We start from the raw sequence: 23,411 nt of genomic DNA, 5'->3' as shown, positions 1-23,411 counted from the left end.
GTGCGTTGGTTGGTCTTCATCTGTCGGATCACTTTCATTGCACTGTTGAAGGCTTTGAAAGTCAAATGTCGGTCGATACACGTTATGTGAGGATGAAGGGTGTATGTATGCAGATGGTGGAGTCATTGTGGTGGTTCCAAAATAATTGGATGGACCTCCACTGAACGGTGTGGATGGTGGAAAGGCGAAATAACCACTCTCAACCCCAGGATATGTTGGTGTCGGTGGAATGTTTTGTTGAAACCTTGAATTTACAGCTGGATGTTAATAGTTTCCATGGTCAGAGGCAGACCTTTGTGGATCATGATATGAAGAAGATGCACGGTGTTGAGATGGCGGGTGGAAGTGTTCGTCGTGGTCCATGTCATACTGCCAAACACAATTTGTGATGTTAATAACACAAGATATGAACACTATCATAATTTTTATGGAGGGAATATTGTAGTACCTCAGAGTCCGTTGAATCTTCTATTAAACCAATGTAGCGGATGGTATGAGTTATATACCACTGCATATACTCCGATTCATCTCGCAAGTGACCATTTTTCTGAAAAGGTATCCCGTTGAACACACGATTATGCCGGTCATTCCACAATGCAATCCACTGGTGATGGTGTTCATGCCAATTCCAATCAGCGTGTCCTCTCATATCCAATTTATGTTCCTCATCTAGATTCATTGGTGGATGGGGAACATTTTGTCTAAAACCAAATTGTCGCATGACCCGGTCTGATTGTTGGTATTCTACCACAGAGAAACATATAAGTGGCACAACTGCCCGACATGTCGGTGGCACTTCTACTTGAATGAGATGTGAAATTTCAGCACGTCTGTACGGTGTCCATAGGAACTGCATGATATGAAGTTTTTGGTTTAGGGTATACTAATTAAGCCATCAATTGTACACAAATTTTATAACACAATATTTGTTATGTATTTAAAAAATACCTATCGAGGTGATACGTCGTCTATTTTCTGGCGAAATTGTTTGATAGTTGTAGTGTCCTGGAATATTGACTGTGCTGTGCGACACCATCTTTTCGCAAGTGGAAAAACTACAACAGAAGAAATCTCGTGTTCTGTGACTTCAAGTAATTCTGGTGAAAGACATGTTATTCTTTCCCATGCCCAGCACTGTAACAAGATCATGCACCCTCCGATATTGTCTTGGTCAGCCCTAGTCCCGTGATCAAGGGCACGATACAAGCAGGAGAGCGTGGCTGATCCCCAGCTATACTGTGAAATGTTTTGCAGGTCGGCCAATAGGGGAAGATACATCAAATGCACCATGCTTGCAGATGTATCTGGCATCATCACACTGCCAATTATTATCAACATATACGCTCTAGCGTATTGTTCAATAACCTGTTCCGTTGCATGATGAGGCAATTGGCGGAAAGTGTTATTCAACCATGACAACTTGATTCTGTTTCCCCTTACACAATTCTCAGGTGGAACATCTCCAAGTAGTTGATGACAAAATACTGTTAGGGGACCACTACTGATGCCAGTGACCACCTATCCTTCAATAGTAAGCCCCAGTTGTAATGCAACGTCTTCCAATGTAATCGTACTTTCACCATGAGGGAAGTGGAAAGTATGAGTCTCCACTCTCCACCTTTCAACCAAAGCAGTAACAAGGTTGTGATTTATCTCCAGACTTGAAGCTTGCAAAATATGGATAAAACCTGCTCCATGTAAAATATTCTTTCTTCTTTGATCAATTTCGTGGACATGCTTTGCTAACCAAATTGCATGTCTTCGAGGGCAAATGACTTGTTCATTGCCTTCCCAAATAAAATTGATGATGTGTTTATCTTGTAGACGTAGAAGGGACATATCAACGAGAAGTTGACGGACAGAAGCCATATTAAATTTTGTGGGTGAAAGTGAGTTATTCAAGCAATGACAAAGGAGAAGTCTTTTTGGTATTGGAACTCAGATTTGAAGTGGGTAGACTAGAGGGATATGGAAGGAAAGACCATGCTTAAGGGGTTTGGGTATTGGAACTCAGAGGACGTTGAGAGAAATGAAATGCACCCTGTACCAATTTAAGTAGAAGAATTGATTCCCAACAATCTTCAAAGTCACGGGAGAGAGCACATGGAAATGACAATTGATATAATACACAATAAGTGCCCCTCAGAGATTCTTCAACCTGCAAAAAATAAGAGACCCATGTGAAAAAGTACAATTACCATTCAAGGTCAGCAAATGTAAATGTAGGCATGCAAATGAATAGGAAGATGAATAGGAAAGTTGGTAAGCATAGTTCAATACCATTATTGGTGGTCAGAGGAAAAGGAAAATGTGAAGCATGCATGTGTACCATCTCTTGTCCCGTAGCCCAATGCATCCATAAATATAATTTACATATTTCTAATGAATATTATTAAATTCATATAATACATTTTTATGAATTGGAAAAATAATACAAGCAATTTAATAAATTTAATACAGTGTACAAATATTTTTTTAAATTGTAAAAGTCATGGGAATAGGAATTTTGAAAAAAAAAATGTTAAATAGGGAAGTTTGGGGGGGGGGGGGGGGGGGGGGGCACGACTTCAATAGGTGAAGTCGTGTACCCCCTACAAGACTTCAACAATTGAAGTCGTGTAGGGGGTGCACGACTTCACCTATTGAAGTCGTGCCCCACCCCCACAACTTCCCTTTTTTGTGTTGTTTTTTTCAAAAATATCCTTTTTTAATTTTTTTTTTAAAATTCCTTTTTTTTTTCAAACATCCTTTATATATGTATTTATAATTTAATTAATTTATAAACTATTTTATTATTATAATTTAAATTATTTATAAACTATTTTATGAATCACTAGTTTAGGGGAACTATAAAAATCACAGTGCTCTATTGATAGCCATATTCATATCACTTTATACGAAACCAATAAATCTTATACTATTGGTACCTTATAATTACATCAAAGTCTATGTCTATAGAGGACAGTGTCCAGTGCTATATTCATAGTCCTGGAAAATTGTTCACTACTTTCTTTTTTACATCATAACACCCACTCATACTTGTGAATGTATTATACGCTATATAAGAAGTCCATCTTTACATCCTAACTCCACGTCCAAAACCTCTTCTACTACAGCTTGCTAACCAAACTCTTCTTAATATTTAGTAAAAAATGGCATCATGGAACTTGCCATCATCTTCATCATCGCAGTTCATTGATGAAGAACCTTTAATATTGGATAACGTTGATGACTTCAGCACGGATGATGAATTAGACAACATACTCGAAGATGACAACAACGACGACGGCCACATAACACAATCATCTGCACAAGTAATTCCAGAGTTGAATCAAGGTATGCAGTTCCAGTCAAAGGAGGAAACTATTCTTGCAATCAAACATTATCACATTACAAACGATTACAAATACACCGTCGTTGAGTCCAAACCCAACATTTATGTGATTCGTTGTCTGGAATATCACAACGGTTGTCAATGGCGTCTGAGGGCAGCTTATAGCAAAGTCCGTAAATATTGGGAAATCAAAAATATAGACGGACAACATTCGTGTTTCTCAATAATACTATCTCAAGATCATACAAATCTTGATAGTACTCACATTGCCACGATCATATCCAATTCAATCCGCACAAACCCATCCATTCGTGTCAAGAGTTTGATTGCAGATATTAAGGGTCGATTCGGATATTCTGTGTCGTACAGAAAAGCTTGGATCACTAAACAGAAGGCTCTTGCTATGGAGTTTGGAGACTGGGAGGACTCTTATAACCACATGACGAGGTGGTTGCATGCCGTCAAGGAAGCAAACCTAGGTACAATTTTACAATGCACTGGTTCTCCTGTGAATATTGATGGAGAAACCGACGATAATTGCTATATTATGGAAAGAGTTTTCTGGTCTTTCGGTCCTTGCATAGAAGGATTCAAATACTATAAATCCATTCTCCAAGTTGATGGCACATTTCTCACGGGTAAAAATCATGGAACTTTGCTAACCGCCATAGGTCAAGATGGCAATAGAAATATTTTCCCACTAGCCTTTGCCATTGTAGAAGGTGAGACAAAGGAGGCCTTGATATGGTTTTTTCAACTACTTCGAGAACATCTTTGTCATCAACAAAATATTTGCATCATCATTGACAGAGGAAAGGGTATACTATCCGCCTTAAGATCAGATGAAGTTAGTTGGGAACAAGATGATTTGAACTCTGTTTATTGCATACGTCATCTAGCATCCAACTTCAACAGCAAATTCAAAAATCACGACCTAAAAAAACAATTCATCAATTTAGGTACTCATACAAAAATTCTTCTAACACTTATACTTTTATAATTTTGTTAACATTATTATTCTTTAATGTATTTTTTTTATTACCTTATTACAGCTTACGAGGTCAAGCAACCAACTGTCACGGCAAAACTTGCTGCATTGAGAAACCAATACCCACAACAAGTTCAATGGATAGATAAAATTCCATTACAAAAATGGTCTCAGGCTTTTGATGGAGGGAGAAGATATGGACATCTGACGACTAATCTTGCTGAGTGCACCAACTCCATTTTAAAGGGAGCACGTTCATTACCAATATGTGCTCTCATCAGAACAACATTTGAGAGGACACAATCATGGTTTGTTGAACGCGGATTAAAGGCGAACTCTATGCTACAAGCAGGACACCAATATCCTGAACAAATCGCCGACATCATTAGGAAAAATCAACAACAATTCGCATATTGTCATATTCATCGCTACAATCGTGAAAATTCTGAATTTGATGTTTAAGAAATTTCAACACCTCACCACTACCGCCCTGTTCCACTTTCCTACAAGGTCAGCCTAAATGAATGGTGGTGTGATTGTGGACACTTCCAGGCTACTCGTCTCCCATGTCATCATGTCATTGTTGTTTGTGCATTTTCGCATATCCCACTAACCCAAGTAATCGATCCAGTATACAGTCTTAACAACATTTTCAAGGCATACGAAGTACAATTTCACCCAATCCAAAATGAAGACTATTGGTCTCTGTATACAGGTCCAAACTTCGTACCAAAATCCTAAAATGCGACGCAAGGCATCCGGAAGACCATATACAAATAGGCTTCATAATGAAATGGATCAATCCAATCCAGATAAGCCAAAAAAATGCTCTTACTGCTGCAACGAAGGTCATCATAGGGGAAATTGTCCTTTTCGCCAATAGTTATTTCTTAATCTTACCAAATTGTAATCAAATCCATTACTCATATATTACTATAAATATTTCCTACATATATTTATTTTCTCTTTTCCTATAACATAACCAATACATAACATATGTCAAATACAAAATCATTTTCATAAACCAAACAAATACACACTGGTAATCGATTACACAAACCCTGTAATCGATTACCCGACTGCTTCTTGCTACACAATCAACCTGGTAATCGATTACTCACATGCCGTAATCGATTACCAGTACGTTTTCTGTCTACAAATTTCAAAACCTGCAGGCTCTTCATTTCAACGCTCTGTAATCGATTACTATTTCATTGTAATCGATTACATGACTCAGAAGTCGTTTTTGAGGTGCACGACTTCAACACTGTACCTATGAACAGTGTGAAGTCGTGCAGGGGGGCACGACTTCTTCTTTTGAAGTCGTTTTTACCCCCACGACTTAACTTTTGGTCAATTTTTGCCTATTTCGATAATAAATTGGTCATTTCTGCCTACTTTCGTGCAAAAACCGTGAGACTTAACTGTGAGAGAAGTCACGTGACATGCGTGGCGCAAATTTTTAATTCATTCCCTGCAAGTGAATGCGGCCAAATTAATCACCATGCGATTCTCTAGTTGCCTAAATAAATAAGATTTAATTAGTTAAGTAGTTTCTATTTCTAGGAGAATGTGTGAACTGGTTATTATTTTTAATTTTTGTGAATGTAACAGTGATAAGTGATAAATGAGGTATGTATAAAAATCGAACTGAAAAATGAAATTTTACTGAGAAATAAAACTGTTTGAGTACAAGTAATATATGAATAACATGCAAAAAATAAAATTGTATGAGTCATAATTCAGCCATGTGTTCCATTTCTGTAAAAGAATAAAAAAAAAGAATTTAGATAATTTATCCATACTGAAATCAAAAAAGAAGAATTGAGAGACATACCACCGACTGATAATCCCGGAATGAAATCCCTCTTTTTAATATTTTCTCTCCTCTCACGTGTCCCTTTGTGCACTCCCATGTCTTCATCTTTCATCTTTGTTTGACCCGTGGCCATCTCCCCTTAATACTGTCATTGCGCGTGACAGTCAATTTCATCTTTAAATTTCTTAATATGTACTAATCAAGTTTTTTATTATTATAATATTTAAATCGTTACGGCTTAGGCATGCTTTGATAATAATTTATATAAATGTGATATTTGTGTTGTGAAAATTTGGATTGGTAAAAAAAGTCCTTCGATTTCATCGTCACTTCTCGCATTTGCTTTGTGCGGTTCGCTTCTGTCTCTTTCTCCGGTTCACAGCCGAACCTCAGTTCCGTTCAGCACCGTAGAGAATGGCCACCGACGATCTCCGATTCTTCGAGTTGAACACCGGAGCAAAGATACCTTCAGTTGGTTTGGGCACCTGGCTCGCTGAACCTGGCGTTGTTGCTCACGCTTTGGCCACTGCAATAAACGTTTCACACTTTACCTACACTCACTACTACTCATCATTGCTTCATTTCTTAATTTCTCTTTGATTAAGAGCATCACTTTGTTTCTAAATTTTTTACAGATTGTACGTTTTGTTTTTAATCTAAATTTTCAATGGTCAATTATCTGTTTTCTTCCTCCCCTTTACTGAGAAGGTTATGAATTGACTAATGTTCTGAAGTTCTCACTAAATACATAACATACATACAAACTTCTCTTGACTATTTATAGTAGAAAAAAATTGAATACGAAGGAGAGCTTTTACAGTAATTTATAAAAGTTACATTTTATAGTTAAGAATATGAGAAATTATATAAATTATTGTATGTAAAATTAATTTTAGTTTAGAGAAAAGTGCTTTTTATATTTTCTTCTAATTTTGCTTTTTTAGGAGCGATTGGGAAGAAATTTGTTTTAACAGTTGGTAAGTTTATAGATATGTGTAATCTGTTAGAATGTTAATTTCACTTGATGACACTGCACTTTATGATGATAAATTTGCTGTTAAAAGTTATTATCATGTCATCTTGCAACAGTTGTTTGAAAAAAGTTGGTACTGAAAGTGTTAATGGAGAAAGAATTTCAAACCTTGGATTGGTTATTTGAGTGAAATCAAGGCATTTACAAATAAAATGATAGTAGATATTTTTTGTCATTTTGAGAAAAAAAACAGAGAAATATCCAAAATTGACGCATTTTCCTTTATTTGTATTTTGGTTATTTACTTCGTTGATTTGTCTAGTGCTATTGTGTACGGTTTTGGAGCAAAAATGGCTAACAGTGACTCAACGCGGACCATGTCGATGCAGGTGGGGTACCGGCATATAGATTGCGCGCAAATTTATGGCAACGAGAAGGAGGTGAGAGTTTTATGCTTATTTTAGACAATCTCGTGTTATTTGTATTGTGTTTATATTTGTAAATTTGTTATTGTACAATGGTAGTTTTATATTAAATTTCTTTTTACAAGTAACTGAGGTTTGGGTGTGGTCACTTAACTGCTGTTCGAATTTGGGTCATTGTGTTGTCTTTCGTCTTGGTGATAGACAAGACACCTGCCACTAAGGTCACTGAATACACAAGTGCAGATGGTAAATTAGTTTTAGTCGTGTGTAAAAGGGAGAGAAAGATGAAGAAGAACATCGAAAAAAGTTGTTAAAATCATGAGTAATATATCTAAGAATTAGCCTTAAAAGTAAAATGGTATTGTGGGATCTACACAGTGAACCTCAATGAGATAAGACTTTTGATGCCTTTCTGACTTATGGGATAAAAATTTAAAGCTTCAATATATGCGGTCCACAAAGTCATGTACATTACTATGTTCGTAAACTACGAACACATTAATTTTTTAAAACAAATTAAATATTTTAGGAATTTAGTTAGAATGCAGTAATATTGTAAATCTTTTCACATTGTTCTCCCATCATAGATAATTTATAAATGGTGATATTATTTACTTTTGTAATAATTAAAGGGTCATTTGTACTTGATTGACACTTACATATACACACAAAATATAAAACTTAAACTCATTTTAATAGTTTTCCTGTTTAGCGGGTGTAAGAAACTTGAGCAAAGAGCTTATTTCAACATGTAGTTCGGCTGCAGAAAATAAATTACTGTTCTATAGTAAGAATGCTAGCTGTTGGGTATAAACAACCAGATGACAAAATAGGGAGATCATAAGGGTATACATGCAGTTTACAGTAAAAATACATCACTTAGACGTTATGAAATTAGAGCATAGGCAGTCCAACAAGACTTTATTAAAGCATTGTGAAAATGGAGTCCTTATTCTTCCTGCAAAGGAAATTCTGGAATCTAGTTCTTACCAAATCTTCTTGGAACAAATGGTCTGCTCTATGTTTTGAGTCCTTCAGGCTCTTGTCTGGATTGTATAACACATAGAATTCTGGATTAAGATCAATGACATTAAAGGCTACGACGTGCTGTGGAGTTTGGGGGAATATCAGCTTTATTGTTCTCCATTCTGAGATTGCTTGACAGTTCTAAAATAGACTCTTTGTAGTTCTGATGGAGCTGTGGTTATGCCTTCATACAGGATTCTTTTTATTCAATTTTGTAGAGAAACAATAAGTGCAATAGTTGGTGGTGGTTTGCTCCATGTTGTAATTGGGTTAATTGGTTAGAACACAATGCTAGAGTTTCTAGAAAGAAGTTTACGTCCATAGTAGACCAGTGCTGTTAACATAGTTCAAACAGCACATATGTTTATGCTTCAAGCAAGTTAGCAGAATTAAAACAAACTCTGGCATCCAACACAAAACTAGGATGTTTTAACCCAATATGAATTCGTGAATAGGATTGCTCATTTGAAAAGGCAGAAATGTTTTACTAGTCTCATTCAATGTATTTGTACATAAAAGAATTATATTTATCTCCATTAGGAACATAAATGAACACAGAGAATCAAGGTTGGTTAATGGAAAATTATAATATAATAGATAAGAAGCACGTGTAGGTGGATCTTCCTTGCCTAGATTTTTTCTTCTCCTTGTTTTCTATTCTTTAATGGAAGGAGAATCCATGGAATCAAGCTCAAGAGTGGTGGAAGCTCTTAGAGAAGAAAGGCTTCAGTGGAAGTCAGAACCTTGCATAAGACATTCTGTAGTTTAATGCAAGAGACATAATCAAGGCCACAATAATGTGCATGTCGACTTTGAGTACATTGGTTGTAGAATTGATTTTTTTATTTATTTAGTGTTAGAATTCGTAGCTTCTTTTTTGAAAACATTGTTTTGGTACTCTACTCTCTCTAATAACTTTTTTTGTAAATTTTATGTAGATTGGTGATGCCTTGAAGAAGTTGTTTGCTGATAGTGTAGTTAAGCGTGAAGATATGTTTATCACCTCCAAGCTATGGTCTGTTTTTTTACATAATACTTGTCAAATTATTTTGTTGCCAAGCTTATATACATAATCACTTTAGAAGAATCCTTAAGTCTTCACTTTCTTCACCCCGTTAATCTGTAGTTTTTGAAATACAATTTAAGAGGTCAGCACTCTGCTGTATTTTCATTGAATTATCTTTTAAAGGATTAGAAGGAGGTACGGAGAAATTTTGGATTAGCACCATTAAGCAGAGAGGGTTAGTTCTCCACAAATTGGGAAACCATGGAAATCACTCACAATTTAATGCCCAACCCTGCTTTGAGTGGAACTGCTTCTTGTGGAGGACACTTGAGCAAAATCCAATTAAAAAGTTATTGTTTTTCAATTCTTCAAACTTTTGAACAGAGATTTTATTTCTTGAATTGTGGACATAATTCCTTTACTTTTCTTTAACTAAAAGGAAGTATGCACTTGCATTACTCCTATCTGCAATTTCAACTCTTGGTATCCTAGGCAACATCAATCACCTGCAACATAGTTAGGTATTATTAAAATAGAAAAACTATATATATATATATATATATATATATATATATATATATATATATATATATATATATATATATATATATTAAAAAATAGACTTTAAACCTAACTCAATCCTACAACTTATGTTTACATATGTTAGTTCATGAACAATACCATTATTAGTACTGTTGCAGCGGAATTGGGGCTCCCAAGATCGGGAGCTCCGATACCAACTTGAAAAAGAGAGTGACTTTATTATTTTCATTCATATCAATTACATTCTCCTTAGCTCTATTTTTAGCAATCAATATTCTAAAAAAGGAAAATAAGGAAACAATATACTGAAAAATGTCAGAATATGTGAATTATTGTGCAATTAATATAGCAATTATGTGTAATCCTGCAATTATGTCTAATCCCTAAAATTAAGGGATTAGGATTAGTAATTATTGGGCAGATTTCCTTTTATTAAGATCAGGTATTATTGGGTAGATATCTCCTGATTTAGAGACTTTATTTCAGGAGATTTTTTACCTTAATTAGACAATAGTTTGTTTCTTTTTAAACACTTATGTATTGTTTCAAAAGCATGAATGAGAGAATAATTAATTCCAGCATCCTACTACTGTTTTCCAACATGGTATCAGAGCTCTAGGTTTTTCCTGGAGCCCTGGTCTTTGTTTTTTGTCTCACGGCCTTCATTGCCTTCCTCAACTATTGCTGGCCTTCATTGCCATTCTCGTCCAAAAAAGGGGCAGCCTTAATTGCTGCTGTTATTCTTTCCGCTGTGTTAACCTAACATCCGATTACAATGTCTGGTGCTACATCAAGTAGAGAAGTCTCTAGTCCTTCACACAAAAATGGAGAACTCCAAGGTCTCCGAGCGTCATACAGGTTGGATGGAAAAAATTTTCTCAAATGGTCCCAGTTTGTTAGAACCTATCTCAAGGGAAAAGGATGCCTGGTTCATCTCCTTGAAAATGGTCCAAGCATGGAGGATCCAACATTTGTAGCATGGGATGAAAAAGATTCCATGATTATGTCTTGGTTGTGGGACTCCATGGAAGCTACCATCAGCGACACTTGTATGTTTCTTAATACAGCTAAAGATATTTGGGACTCCATAAACCGCACATATTCTAAAGCCAATGATGCTGCCCAAGTATATGAAATCAAAATAAAAACTGCAGCCACAAAACAGGGAAGCAGAGGAATCACAGAATATGCGGCACTCTTGCAGAATCTATGGCAGGAACTTGATCACTACAGAGTTTTTGAAATGAAGTGTGCTGAGGATGCAATCCTCTTGAAGAATTTCATAGAGAAGGATCGTGTGTATGATTTTCTTGCAGGACTAAATCCTGAATTTGATCAAGTTAGAGTGCAAATTCTAGGGAGAAAGGATACTCCTTCACTAGAAGAAACCATCTCTATTGTTCGTGCAGAAGAAAGTCGGAGGAGTGTAATGCTTGAGTCTCAACCAATGGATGGGTCTGCTCTACTTACCAAACCTGAACTGGTGCAGAAAGGAAATGAGCAAATTCCTAATTCTCTATGGAAAGGAAATAGAGATAATTTATGGTGCACCTATTGTCAGAAACCGAGACACACAAGGGAGAAATGTTGGAAATTGCATGGCAAACCTCCAGGAAAGGAGTGGGTGAATCGTGGAGGACAACAAAAGTCCCAAGTGCACATAACACAAACAGAGATTAAAGAATCTCCAGCAGTAGACAGTTTCAATATGGAAGAAATAAAGAAATTGAAGAAGCTATTGGGGAATATGGAGGAACCCTCTGGATCATGTTCTCTTGTTTTCTCAGGTAAAACTTCTTGTATGAATACCTCATATAATGTGAACTCTTGGATTGTGGATTCGGGAGCTACAGATCATATGACACATTTATTCCACTTGTTTCATTCTTATACACCCTCACCAAGTAATAGAAAAATTATTGTTGCAAATGGGTCAGTAGCTACTGTTGCAGGATATGGTAATATCCAAGTAAACCCGAACCTTATGCTTAAAAACGTTCTCCATGTTCCCAAACTCTCAGCCAGTCTTCTCTCCATAAAGAAACTAACCTCTGATCTCAATTGTTCTGCAATGTTTTCCCCATCTCTATGTGTTTTTCAGGAACAGGACTCGGGGAGGAGGATTGGACTTGCTAAAGAAAAAGATGGTCTTTACTACTTGGAAGTATCTCAAGAATCCCAAACCAACCAAGCAAAATCCCTTCACAGTATAACAAATAAGGATGAACTATGGTTGTATCACTATCGTCTAGGACATCCATCATTTAAGGTGCTACAGTTTATGTTTCCTCATTTGTATGAAAACTTAGATGTCTCAAAACTTCATTGTGAAACTTGTGAGTTAGCGAAGCATACTCGTGCTTTTTTTCCCAACAGCAATAATAGAAGCTCTCAACCTTTTCAATTGATTCATAGTGATATATGGGGACCGTCTACAATACCAAATATTTCTGGGGCCCGCTGGTTTGTAACATTTATTGATGATTGCACTAGGGTTACTTGGCTCTATTTGCTTAAACAAAAATCTGATGTCAGCATTATCATTCCCATATTTCACTCAATGATTACAACTCAATTTGGAGTTAATATTAAAAGGTTTAGGACCGATAATGCTAGAGATTATTTCAACCAAACCATATCCTCGTATTTTCAATCTAATGGGATCATCCATGACTCTTCATGTGTTTATACCCCACAACAAAATGGAGTGGCAGAAAGGAAAAATGGGCATTTACTCAATATAACTCGGGCTCTTCTTTTTCAAGGGAATGTTCCAAAAAATTATTGGGGAGAAGCTGTTCTTACTGCATCATATCTTATTAATAGACTTCCCTCTCATGGCCTAAGTAATAAGAGTCCAATAGAAGTCCTAAATAATTTCTTTCCTCACTTTAAGAAATCAAATGGACTGATTCCTAGAATATTTGGATGTACAGCCTTTGCACATGTCCCTGTTCAAGCTAGAGATAAACTGGATCCCAGGGCTGTTAAATGTATTTTTTTAGGATATTCAGCCACACAAAAAGGGTATAAATGTTATGATCCTATCATTAAAAAATGGTATATCTCAGCTGATGTTACTTTTCTTGAAACTAAACCTTTTTTTAACAAAACCAATCCTACAGAACAATGTCTAGAAGACCCTCATGAAAATACTGAGTTCTTAACTCTGCCATATATCACAACCAACAGATCTGAGCCTCCAACTATACAACATAATTCTGAACGAGGATCAGAAGCTATGGATACAAATTTCCCCATTGAAGCAACTCGAATAGAAGCTGACAATCCTCCGAGATTTAACAAGGTTTACACCAGGAGAAAGCAAATTCCAGAGATGATGCAAGTCCATGAATCCAATCCAAGTTCTGCACCAGAAAATGAAGAAATACCTAAACCAGAAAATGAGATTGACCTTCCAATAGCCATCCGAAAAGGTACTAGAAATTGCACTAAAAAACCTCTCTATCCTCTCTCAAATTATGTTTCTTATGATAGATTATCAGCTAATCATAAAAGCTTTATTGTAAACTTGAATTCTGTGGTTATACCAAATAATATTACTGAAGCACTAGCAAAGAAAGAGTGGAGAGATGCTATGCAAGTGGAAATGACAGCATTAGAGAAGAATAACACTTGGGAAATTGTGGATAAACCCAAAGAAAAGAATATTGTTGACTGTAAGTGGATATTCACAGTAAAATATAATGCTGATGGGTCACTTGAACGATACAAAGCAAGATTGGTGGCCAAAGGATACACTCAAGCATATGGAATAGACTATGAAGAAACGTTTGCACCAGTTGCTAAAATGAATACTCTAAGGATTCTTCTATCCTTAGCTGCTCATTTTGATTGGAAACTACTACAGTATGATGTTAAAAATGCCTTTCTTCATGGAGACCTAGAGGAAGAAATCTACATGAACATCCCACAGGGGGTTGAAGGAGATAGACAAAATAAGGTGTGCAGACTTAAGAAGGCACTATATGGACTGAAACAATCTCCTAGAGCATGGTTTGGGAGGTTCTCAAAAGTTATGAAGGGATTTGGCTACAAACAAAGCCAAGGAGACCACACGTTGTTCATAAAACATTCAGAAAAGGGGAAGGTAACAGTTCTTTTGGTGTATGTGGATGATATTATAGTAACTGGGAATGATGAAAAAGAAAAGGAAAAATTGAAACAAAGACTAGTCCAAGAATTTGATCTCAAAGAGCTTGGAAAACTGAAATATTTTCTAGGAATTGAAGTAGCATACTCTACCCAAGGAATTTTTATATCCCAACAAAAATACATAACCGATTTGTTGGCTGAGACGAAGACTATTGGATGCAGACCCGCAACAACTCCAATGGACCCCAATCACAAACTGAGTAAATCTGGAGATGAACCAGAAGTAGAAAAAAGGATGTACCAGAGGCTGGTTGGAAAATTAATATATTTGGCGCATACCCGACCAGATATTGCCCATTCGGTAAGTGTAATAAGTCAGTTTATGCATGAACCAAAGGAGTCTCACCTTCAAGCTGCCTATAGGATTCTACGTTACTTAAAAGGCACTCCTGGAAAGGGAATCCTATTCAAGAAGAATGAAAAATTGAACCTTGAAGCCTACACTGACGCAGACTATGCAAGATCTCTAATTGATAGAAGATCGACTACTGGATATTGTACTTTCCTGGGTGGAAATTTAGTAACTTGGAGAAGTAAAAAACAGAATGTAGTGTCTAGATCATCAGCTGAATCAGAGTTCAGAGCACTTGCTCAAGGAATATGTGAATTATTATGGATAAAAATTATTCTGGATGATTTGAAAGTTGATTTGAAGGGTCCCATGAAACTGTACTGTGATAATAAATCAGCAATAGAAATTGCACATAATCCGGTTCAACATGACCGGACAAAACACGTTGAAATAGATAGACACTTCATCAAAGAAAAAGTAGACGAAGGTCTATTATGCATGGCGTATGTCCCATCCAGGCAACAAGTAGCTGATGTGTTAACAAAAGGTCTCAATAGCCCTATCTTCCAAGATCTTATAAGCAAACTGGGAATGACCAATATCTATTCCTCAGCTTGAGGGGGGGTGTCAGAATATGTGAATTATTGTGCAATTAATATAGCAATTATGTGTAATCCTGCAATTATGTCTAATCCCTAAAATTAAGGGATTAGGATTAGTAATTATTGGGCAGATTTCCTTTTATTAAGATCAGGTATTATTGGGTAGATATCTCCTGATTTATTTCAGGAGATTTTTTACCTTAATTAGACAATAGTTTGTTTCTTTTTAAACACTTATGTATTGTTTCAAAAGCATGAATGAGAGAATAATTAATTCCAGCATCCTACTACTGTTTTCCAACAAAAAATAATCTAGAAGATCCTACAAATATTTTCTAATTAAGAAGATTCTATAGATATTTCCTCTAATGACAACAATATATAACATAGGGGGCAAAATCAAACCTATATAAAGGTAAATAATATCTATCTCTAAAGAAATCAATACTAAGAAAAGAATGCATAACATCCCACCACCTTTCAATTTGATATATAATATCTTGTATTGTATGTAAGTCAACTCATCTATTACCCGCTCTATTTGCATGTGAAACTTTAAACTTCTTCTCCTTAAAGAAGATCCATACAATTTAATCAAAAGCCTCCAAGGAAGAATAGTAAAAGTGGTAAACGCCTGAACTACACTTGTACTATCTCTCTACATCCACAAACCTAACCATTTCTTGTTATAAGTAATCTTAATAGCATTGATAGTGACAAAGAACTCGATCTGAAAAGCCGTTGTGTCTACAATGAGAAATAGAAAAGGAACCTCTTATAGCAGCTCTATACACGAAAAAGTCCCACCACATGTTACTCTCAAGAACCCATCAATATCTGCTGCACTCTGTATTACACTTAAGCCATCCACACTGAAGAGGTTCCCCAGTTAACTTGTATTATGAGTTGCCTTCTTAGGTTACAATGAATTGAAAAAGCTTTGATGATACTAAATTCCATTATTGGAGAATTCATACTTCCACTTATCCTGACTGTTCAATATTTGTTCTCCAATCAAAATATTTGTTCCTCTCTGTTCAATATCTGTTTTGATCATATAGCATTGTGTAAAATCATTAACAAGTTTATGGTAAGCTAATGTGGTAGGATACTAAGTCTATGAGAGGAGGAAAAGAATTAATAAGGTTGTTAGGTGGTTAGGAGGACACTGATATGATTGTAACTGTTAGCATCAGTTAGTTAGTGGGAGGGGAGCCTATATAAGAGGCTGAGGAACTCTTGTAAATTTTTAGTTTTAGTTAATTCTTTTGTATAGACATGACATCTATATCCTGGCGAGGGGGAGTGCTCCCTTGGAGGCTTGTGTGTACATTGTTTGCTCGTTATAGAAGAAATATACAGCCTTCATTTCTTTTCTGTGTTAGTGTGTGTGCTGTGAGAGGAGTTAGATAGATTTATTACCAAAGAAACCTATCATAATGACTTTCGCACTAACAAAATCAATTGATTTCTGCCTTTTAATCAATCGGTGCTTGCTATTTTCTTTTTCTTAATCTTGATTACACACTTCATTGGTCTGATGGTGTATTACATTATTTCTATCTAATTTAGTTCGCCCATGTTTTAGGTGTAATGATCACTTGCCGGAAGACGTCCCAAAGGCTTTTGAAAGAACTTTACGTGAATTGAAACTGGACTATTTGGATCTCTACCTTGTGTGTAAATCATAAAATCATTTTTTTTCTGCATCAATTTATGTTTGAAAATTATACAGTGTCGTTGAATTTATCTACTTATGTCAAAAGGTTTATTTTCCATGTCTATATTCTTATAGATTCATTGGCCAGTGAGTGCAAAAGACGGAAAGCTTACCAAACCTGACATACCTAGCACTTGGAGAGCAATGGAGGCACTCTACAATTCTGGAAAGACTAGAGCTATAGGGGTCAGCAATTTCTCTGTAAAGAAGCTTCAGGATCTGTTGAACATAGCGAATGTGCCTCCAGCCGTTAACCAAGTGGAATTGCATCCTTCATTACAGCAACCCAAATTGCATGCTTTCTGTGAATCCAAGGGAGTGCACTTATCAGTGAGTATGCAGAATTTAAGGTCGTTATAGCTATACATGCTACATAAATACATATGTCCGATTATATCGATCTTGAAGGAGTTAGTGAGTGTGGTAGAAATGTTGTATGAACTTCTGTTTTCAAATACATAAAGGTTTTGTGACCTACTTGTGTCGGCCTAGTGGTGAGGGTTTTGGTAGTATACATGAGGTCATAGGTTTTAACCTGGTATGGTTATTGTAAAAACGAGAATACAAGAACCTTTTTTTATTATGAACTGGAATTTGGCTTACTATCTCCACTTACTAATGCTCTTCTTCAGGGTTATTCACCTCTGGGAAAAGGATACAGTGAAAGTAATATACTTAAAAATCCAGTGCTGCTCACGACGGCAGAGAAGTTAGGGAAGACTCCAGCACAAATAGCTCTAAGATGGGGACTACAAATGGGTCACAGTGTACTTCCTAAGAGTACAAATGATGCTAGGCTCAAAGAAAACTTTGATCTGTTTGATTGGTCTATACCTGCAGATTTGCTTGCCAACTTCTCTGACATCGAGAAGGTTAGTTCTTTCACGCAGTCTTCTGATCAATAACAAATGTTTTTTCTTGAAAATAAGTTAGTTTAATACCCAAATCATGTGATTTTTTTTTTCTCATATATCGTAGTTTTACTTGCTATACAAATAAGATACTAAAACAGTTTATGTGCTAATAGCTAAGGCCAATGCAAGAATGTTAGGAAAATTCGGTGAGAACATACATTTATTTAAATTTTCTGATTTACTGATGCAGGAAAGAATAGTTACAGGAACTGGTTTTGTTAGCAAGACATCTCCTGGATACAAGACAACTGAAGAACTCTGGGATGGTGAGTAAATAACTGTTTTCGTAATACCTATTTTCTTTTCTCGGACTTTAGGCAAAATAAAGATATCTTTATGATATTGTAATAATTTACGCAGAAAGTGTTATATGCACATCTTTCGATCTTCCTATTGAGACACTTAATAAAAAAATAATACTTTTACTGTTGAGTTCATTCATCCCAAATTATTTTATATTTTAAAATAAAAAAATATCATTCTTTTGGTATTCGATGGAGACACATAAAAAATTAATAATAGGTTTAAACCTTTGTCCTCGTATTTCTGGGAATTGGATTTTTTTTTAAAGTGTGTCAATTGGGTCCATGTGTTAAATTCAGTGGATGATGTGTTTTATAACCAAGATTTACACGTTGCAATTCGATCCTCCTCTCTTTCTTTCTCCGCAAGCTGTTTCTTGAAAGGATAGTCCCACTCCAATGGAGAGGTGCGCTTGGTGTTTGGCGATGTCACCAACGACAACTGACTCATCGTGCTACAACGCCAGATGGTGGAATTCCAGTGGTTTTTAATGGCGTTTTCTGTGCGGTCAGGGAGGAGGCGCGAGAGGGTGGAGTTCTAGCGGTTTTCTATAGGAGAATAGGTTTATAGAAGAAGAAATAGGTTTTTGTTGGCAAATCGGGGGAAAAGAAGTTAAATGTAAAAGCAAAACTGTGTCTGAGTAGAAGGGTTTTATTTATTTGTTGTTTTGGCTTGGTCATAGTTGTAGAGGGTTGATAATAATATTAGGAGCCTCTGGAAAAAGCTAGCAAAGCAGCAGTAGTGTTGAAGGTTGCAGTGATATCAGTTACTTTTGTTCTTTTTGATGGGCTTGGAAAGTCACAAGGCAAAGACAAAAACGGTGGATGGGTCAAATTTTTCCTTTTTTTTTATTTTATTTTGGTGCTTTAGGGTAATAAACAAACGGGTATTGATCCCTCGACCACCACTCCTTCTTCCTCCACCACGTCATTCTTGTTTTACCTCTCTCTTTATTTTTTCATTCCTATTTTACTCTTAATAAAATTTTAGGGTTAATATTTTTTAACCTCTATCCACTCTAATCTTCTACGTGTATTCAACGACAACTCTTCTTTTTCTTTATCGTTTGTTTTCTCATTGTTTCATTATGCTCTTCTTCCTCTTTTTCACGTTCTACTTCTTCCTCTCATTCTTTAGTTGTGATAGAATTGTGGTCTCCGAGTGTGATGGACTTTCATTAGCTAGTGTGCTTAGTGAGAGATTACAAATGGTCATGGAAGTAATTGATCAGTCGTGCCAAAATCGGTGTGTGATGGTGGTGTGGTGGTACTTGGAGGATTCATCGTGAATGGGCGTAATAAACCCTAAAAAAATAAACTATAATCTTTAAACGAATGTGAGCATCCCTTAGCGGATGTCAACATATGTTTAAGGGAAAACATATGCCGATATCCGTTTTGCCTTAAACAGATGTTGACATCCGTTGACGGATGCTCACATCCATTTAAAATTACATGTTTATTTTCCAGTTTATTTTTATTAGTTTATTTTTTATATTAATTTTGGAGATATTTTAATAATGTAATTTATATGTTTTGATGTATTATTTTTTATGTATTTTAATAATGTATTTTTGAAGATCTTTATTGTTATTAGTTTATATTTATATTTTTTCGTATAATTATATTAGTTTATATTTATATTTTTGAAGATCTTTATTGTAATTAGTTTTTTGTTTTAATGCTTTTGTATAATATATATTTTTTATATATGGTTTTTGTATTCTTTAACAATTTTATAATTATATAAAAAATCATTTATTAGTTTAATTATACGAAATATATAATTTTATTATATTAATATTTTTGTAATTAAAATAAATGGATGTGGTGGAGTTTGGGGGGTGGGAATCTGAAAAGAGAGAGAAGGAGAGTTGGGAGGTAGGATTAAGTGAAAAGTAAAAATGGATAGAAAGATAGGGTTTGAGTTTAAAGTAAATAAATATTTGAAAGTAAAGAAAGATTATTTTTGTAATTAAATTTTTTTTGCAGAAGGTTGGGGAGGTGGAGAGAGAAGTGGTGGTGATGGAAGGAGTAACACCCTAAACAAAGCAATTTGGAAAAAGAGTGGGGTGAAGGAAATAAAGATGAGGAAGTGTTCAGTGTAGCCATAATGCAGGAAAATGAAAATTGCAAAGGAAATGAAGTGAAAATCCTCTTTATTTGTTGCGGCTGCACTCTGCACACTTCCTCCTCTTTGGGATTAAAGTATTATTAAGTTTTAAATGGGACCTTTTAAATTGGAAAGGGAACGAAGTGAAGATCCTCTTTATTAAAACTTAATAATACTTTTACTTCATAAAATACTCTTTGTCATTCCATGTAATATAAATAGATATAAATAAAGTAACCGCTTGTAGCAAGCAGTGCTTTTTGAGCTGTTATATATTGATATATATAGAGATTGCTTTTGTAAAAGATGTATGATACAGGAAGATAAATCTACGTCAATATACGTGTAATCAAACATTAAAATGTTTTTACTTCTCAATTCTATTGTGGCAACCTGTTTTGGGTTCTTGTTATGTACGTCTTCGTGTTGGCGACTTTCCCTTTCTCTATACATAACAATTGGTATCAGTGAGTCCTTCTTGGAAACATAACAATTGGTATCAGTGAGTCCTTCTTGGAAATTGCATATGGCAAACGCTACACCTTCTGTTCAAGGTATTAAAGATATGAAAGAAAGAATGTCTCAAAAGATGAATCCTCGTTTTATGGAATTCACTACCTACTTACAACAAAAGTTGCAAGAATTGATTACTCAGAAAATTAGTGAAAGCAATACAAGTTCTTTCAATGATAATATGTGTTAAAACTTTAAGGTGAGTTGGAAGTCCTACATTGGACCAAAATAAAAGAAATGACTAATATATAAGTAGAATGACCCATGAAACTATTATCTTAAGGTTTTGGGTTGGAGTGGTGTTTTGGTCTCTTATATAGGCTTGTTCAAAGTTGAAGGCTTTAGTTCTAGCCATTCAAGGAGGTCCTGGGACAAATTTCAGGTTCACATAAACCAAAGGAGTTTGAAATATCTCTTGGAAAAAAAGGATTACTATCCAAAACTAGCTAGCAGAACTGATTGGCTAAATTATTGGGGTATGAAATTGAAAGTGTACAAAACCGGGAATTCTAATAAGGTGGCAGATACATTGTCACAAAAATTTGGTGACAAGGCTGAAGGGGAGATAGAAATAAGGGTGATTGCAAGGCCCTTTTGGTAGGATTTTCAGACAATCTTGGAGGAAGTGGAAGGGGATCCAACCTTACAGAAAATCAGGAAGGATTTGGAAGCAGTCGTGGAATCACACGCTTCACTTACCCTGGAACATGATCACCTCCACTACAAAGGGCGATAAGTCTTGTCCGCTAATTCACCATGGATACCGAGACTGATAGCCAAATACCATATGACTCAAACAGGGGGACATTCGGGGGTGTTCCGCACGTATAGGAAGGTTTCCCAATCCTTGTATTGGGTAGGCTTGAAAAATATCGTGACGGATTTCGTTGCAGCATGTACGGTCTGTTGGCAACATAAATATTTGGCCTCTTCCCCACAAAGATTGTTACAGCCTTTACCTATTCCATAGGCCATATAGGACAATATTAGTTTGTATTTTATTGTAAGCCTATCTAAATCTAATGGATATGATGCCATTTTGGTATTGGTGAATAGGCCCAGCAGTTATGGGCACTTTATGCCCATCAAGCACCCTTATTCAACTAAAACCATTACTGATATTTTTTTAACAGAAGTAGTAAAGTTCCACAAAATTCCCTCATCTATAGTGAGTGACAGGGATCCTACTTTCATAAACTTATTTTGGAAGGAGTTATTTGGACTACAAGGCACAAAATTGCATACGAGCACAACATATCACCCCAAGTCAAATGGACCAAGAGAGGTGTTGAATAGAGAACCCTAGAAACCTCTTTGAGATGCTTCTGTTCTAAATAGCCCAAGAGCTAGAATAATTTCCTACCTAGGGAAAATACTGGTACAACACTATTTTCCAAGGTTTAACTAAATGTACCCCCTTTGAGATAGAGTATGGGAGGACCCTTCATTCGTAGCCCGTTTCCTACCAGAAGAGACATTGGTAAAGGCAGTGGCACAAGAGCTGAAGAGTAGGGATGAGGCTCTCAAAAAACTACGCTATCACTTATTAAGAGCTTAAGATCAAATGGTGAAATTTTCTAACAAAAGACACAGACCTTTTAAGACAAAGGTGGGGGGTTAAGTGTATTTAAAATTTGGCCTCATAGACAAGTCTTAATGCCAAATTATACCCAAAGTTGTAATCTAGATACTATGGTCCCTTTCAGGTGCTCCAACATGTGCGACTAGTCGCTTTCGGATTACAACTGCCAAATACAGCCTACATCCATCTAGTCTGCAATGTGTCTCAGTTAAAAGTAGCGATGGGAACTCAACAAGTGGAGAAAGAATTACCAGAGGACTTGCATGGTAAAATGACAACTTGTTTTTCCGATAAAGTGCTAGAGTAGAGGGCGAATCAACAAGAAGAAAAACTCAATAAGGGACCAAAGGCAACTACTTGGGAGGATGAGGTGACCATATGGGATCAATTCCAGATTTTAACCTTGAGGACAAAGTTGTTCAAGTTGTAGCGTGTAATGATAGGATTGAGGGTCTATGTTAGGAGAAAGGGAATTAAAAACAGAACATAGGTTGTTAGGTGGTTTGGAGTTGTTATGCTGTTATAGTTTTCCTAGGGGGAAAGACTATATATAGGTAAGGGTGTCTTGTAGAAGGGTAGTTGTTTTTGTAATTGAGAGGAATAAACAAGATTTGTGACATCTTGTGAGAAGGGGAGCCTTGTCCCTTGGCTGTAATCGATATCCTACTTGTTTCAAAGTAACAAAGTTGTTAAATGACCTTTTGGCAAAAATATTTTCACAACACTATTCAATCCCTCCATTCTAATATTTTCTAGTTATTTCATTAATCAACCTACTACAATATTACAAGCCTGTATTTATATATTTGTGTTTGGGCTTCAAATTAGCACTGACCTAATTATGACTCAATTGGAATGGTCTTGCTTAGGCTTAATATAATCATCTTCAACACTAACTCCAATTTAATCTGACCGCTTGGCTACCCAACTAATTCATTTAGGATTATAGACTGACAAAACTATCTGATTTTTAAGCTGACCAAATGATCATACTATACATAGGCTTCCAAATCTGTGCATATATTCATACCTTAATATGTGAAGAGATTTTGTTATTTGGAGAGTATGTTGTGCGTTTTGAGG

The 23,411-nt window shown here is 35.8% G+C and overlaps 3 protein-coding genes across 8 annotated transcripts; 2 read left to right on the top strand and 1 right to left on the bottom strand.

The window, feature by feature from the left end:
- Positions 1-948: 948 nt before the first annotated feature.
- LOC108346672 (protein MAIN-LIKE 1-like) lies at positions 949-1,869 on the bottom strand. Its single transcript, XM_017585734.1, has 2 exons — positions 1,627-1,869; positions 949-1,518 (listed from the first exon to the last, which is right to left on the bottom strand). Exons 1-2 carry the CDS (start codon positions 1,867-1,869, stop codon positions 949-951), a joined length of 813 nt encoding a protein of 270 aa, XP_017441223.1.
- Positions 1,870-3,152: 1,283 nt separating this feature from the next.
- Positions 3,153-4,784, top strand: LOC108346671 (uncharacterized). Its single transcript, XM_017585733.1, has 2 exons — positions 3,153-4,293; positions 4,387-4,784. The coding sequence occupies exons 1-2, from the start codon at positions 3,153-3,155 to the stop codon at positions 4,782-4,784; spliced, it is 1,539 nt and encodes a 512-aa protein (XP_017441222.1).
- Positions 4,785-6,366: 1,582 nt separating this feature from the next.
- On the top strand, positions 6,367-22,613 carry LOC108318801 (NADPH-dependent aldo-keto reductase, chloroplastic). Of its 6 annotated transcripts, XM_052867969.1 has the most exons (9): positions 6,547-6,678; positions 7,086-7,118; positions 7,504-7,554; positions 9,504-9,580; positions 16,773-16,860; positions 16,980-17,234; positions 17,537-17,776; positions 18,009-18,084; positions 22,453-22,613. In XM_052867969.1, exons 4-9 carry the CDS (start codon positions 9,558-9,560, stop codon positions 22,596-22,598), a joined length of 828 nt encoding a protein of 275 aa, XP_052723929.1. In that variant the 5' UTR covers positions 6,547-6,678; positions 7,086-7,118; positions 7,504-7,554; positions 9,504-9,557; the 3' UTR covers positions 22,599-22,613. The 6 variants fall into 6 exon arrangements, with proteins under 6 accessions (XP_052723924.1, XP_052723926.1, XP_052723925.1 ...); XM_052867964.1 differs by lacking the exon at positions 7,086-7,118 and having other exon boundaries at positions 6,367-6,678; XM_052867966.1 differs by lacking the exons at positions 7,086-7,118; positions 22,453-22,613 and adding an exon at positions 20,116-20,611 and having other exon boundaries at positions 6,370-6,678.
- Positions 22,614-23,411: the final 798 nt, after the last annotated feature.

Source organism: Vigna angularis, chromosome 9 (genome assembly GCF_016808095.1).
Source record: "Vigna angularis cultivar LongXiaoDou No.4 chromosome 9, ASM1680809v1, whole genome shotgun sequence".
NCBI lineage: Eukaryota > Viridiplantae > Streptophyta > Magnoliopsida > Fabales > Fabaceae > Vigna > Vigna angularis.
This window is presented reverse-complemented; position numbering and strand designations above follow the sequence as displayed.

What these genes read in the sequence shown, in the direction of transcription:
- LOC108318801 (XM_052867964.1), top strand. Translation starts at nt 6,556, where the DNA reads ATGGCCACCGACGATCTCCGATTCTTCGAGTTGAACACCGGAGCAAAG. An exon ending in CTTTGGCCACTGCAATAAAC is followed by an intron (nt 6,679 to 7,503) that starts GTTTCACACTTT and finishes ATGTCGATGCAG; the next exon opens with GTGGGGTACCGGCATATAGA. An exon ending in CCAAGGGAGTGCACTTATCA is followed by an intron (nt 17,235 to 17,536) that starts GTGAGTATGCAG and finishes GCTCTTCTTCAG; the next exon opens with GGTTATTCACCTCTGGGAAA.
- LOC108346671 (XM_017585733.1), top strand. Translation starts at nt 3,153, where the DNA reads ATGGCATCATGGAACTTGCCATCATCTTCATCATCGCAGTTCATTGAT. An exon ending in AAAACAATTCATCAATTTAG is followed by an intron (nt 4,294 to 4,386) that starts GTACTCATACAA and finishes ACCTTATTACAG; the next exon opens with CTTACGAGGTCAAGCAACCA.
- LOC108346672 (XM_017585734.1), bottom strand. Translation starts at nt 1,869, where the DNA reads ATGGCTTCTGTCCGTCAACTTCTCGTTGATATGTCCCTTCTACGTCTA. An exon ending in ACAACCTTGTTACTGCTTTG is followed by an intron (nt 1,519 to 1,626) that starts GTTGAAAGGTGG and finishes ATTGAAGGATAG; the next exon opens with GTGGTCACTGGCATCAGTAG.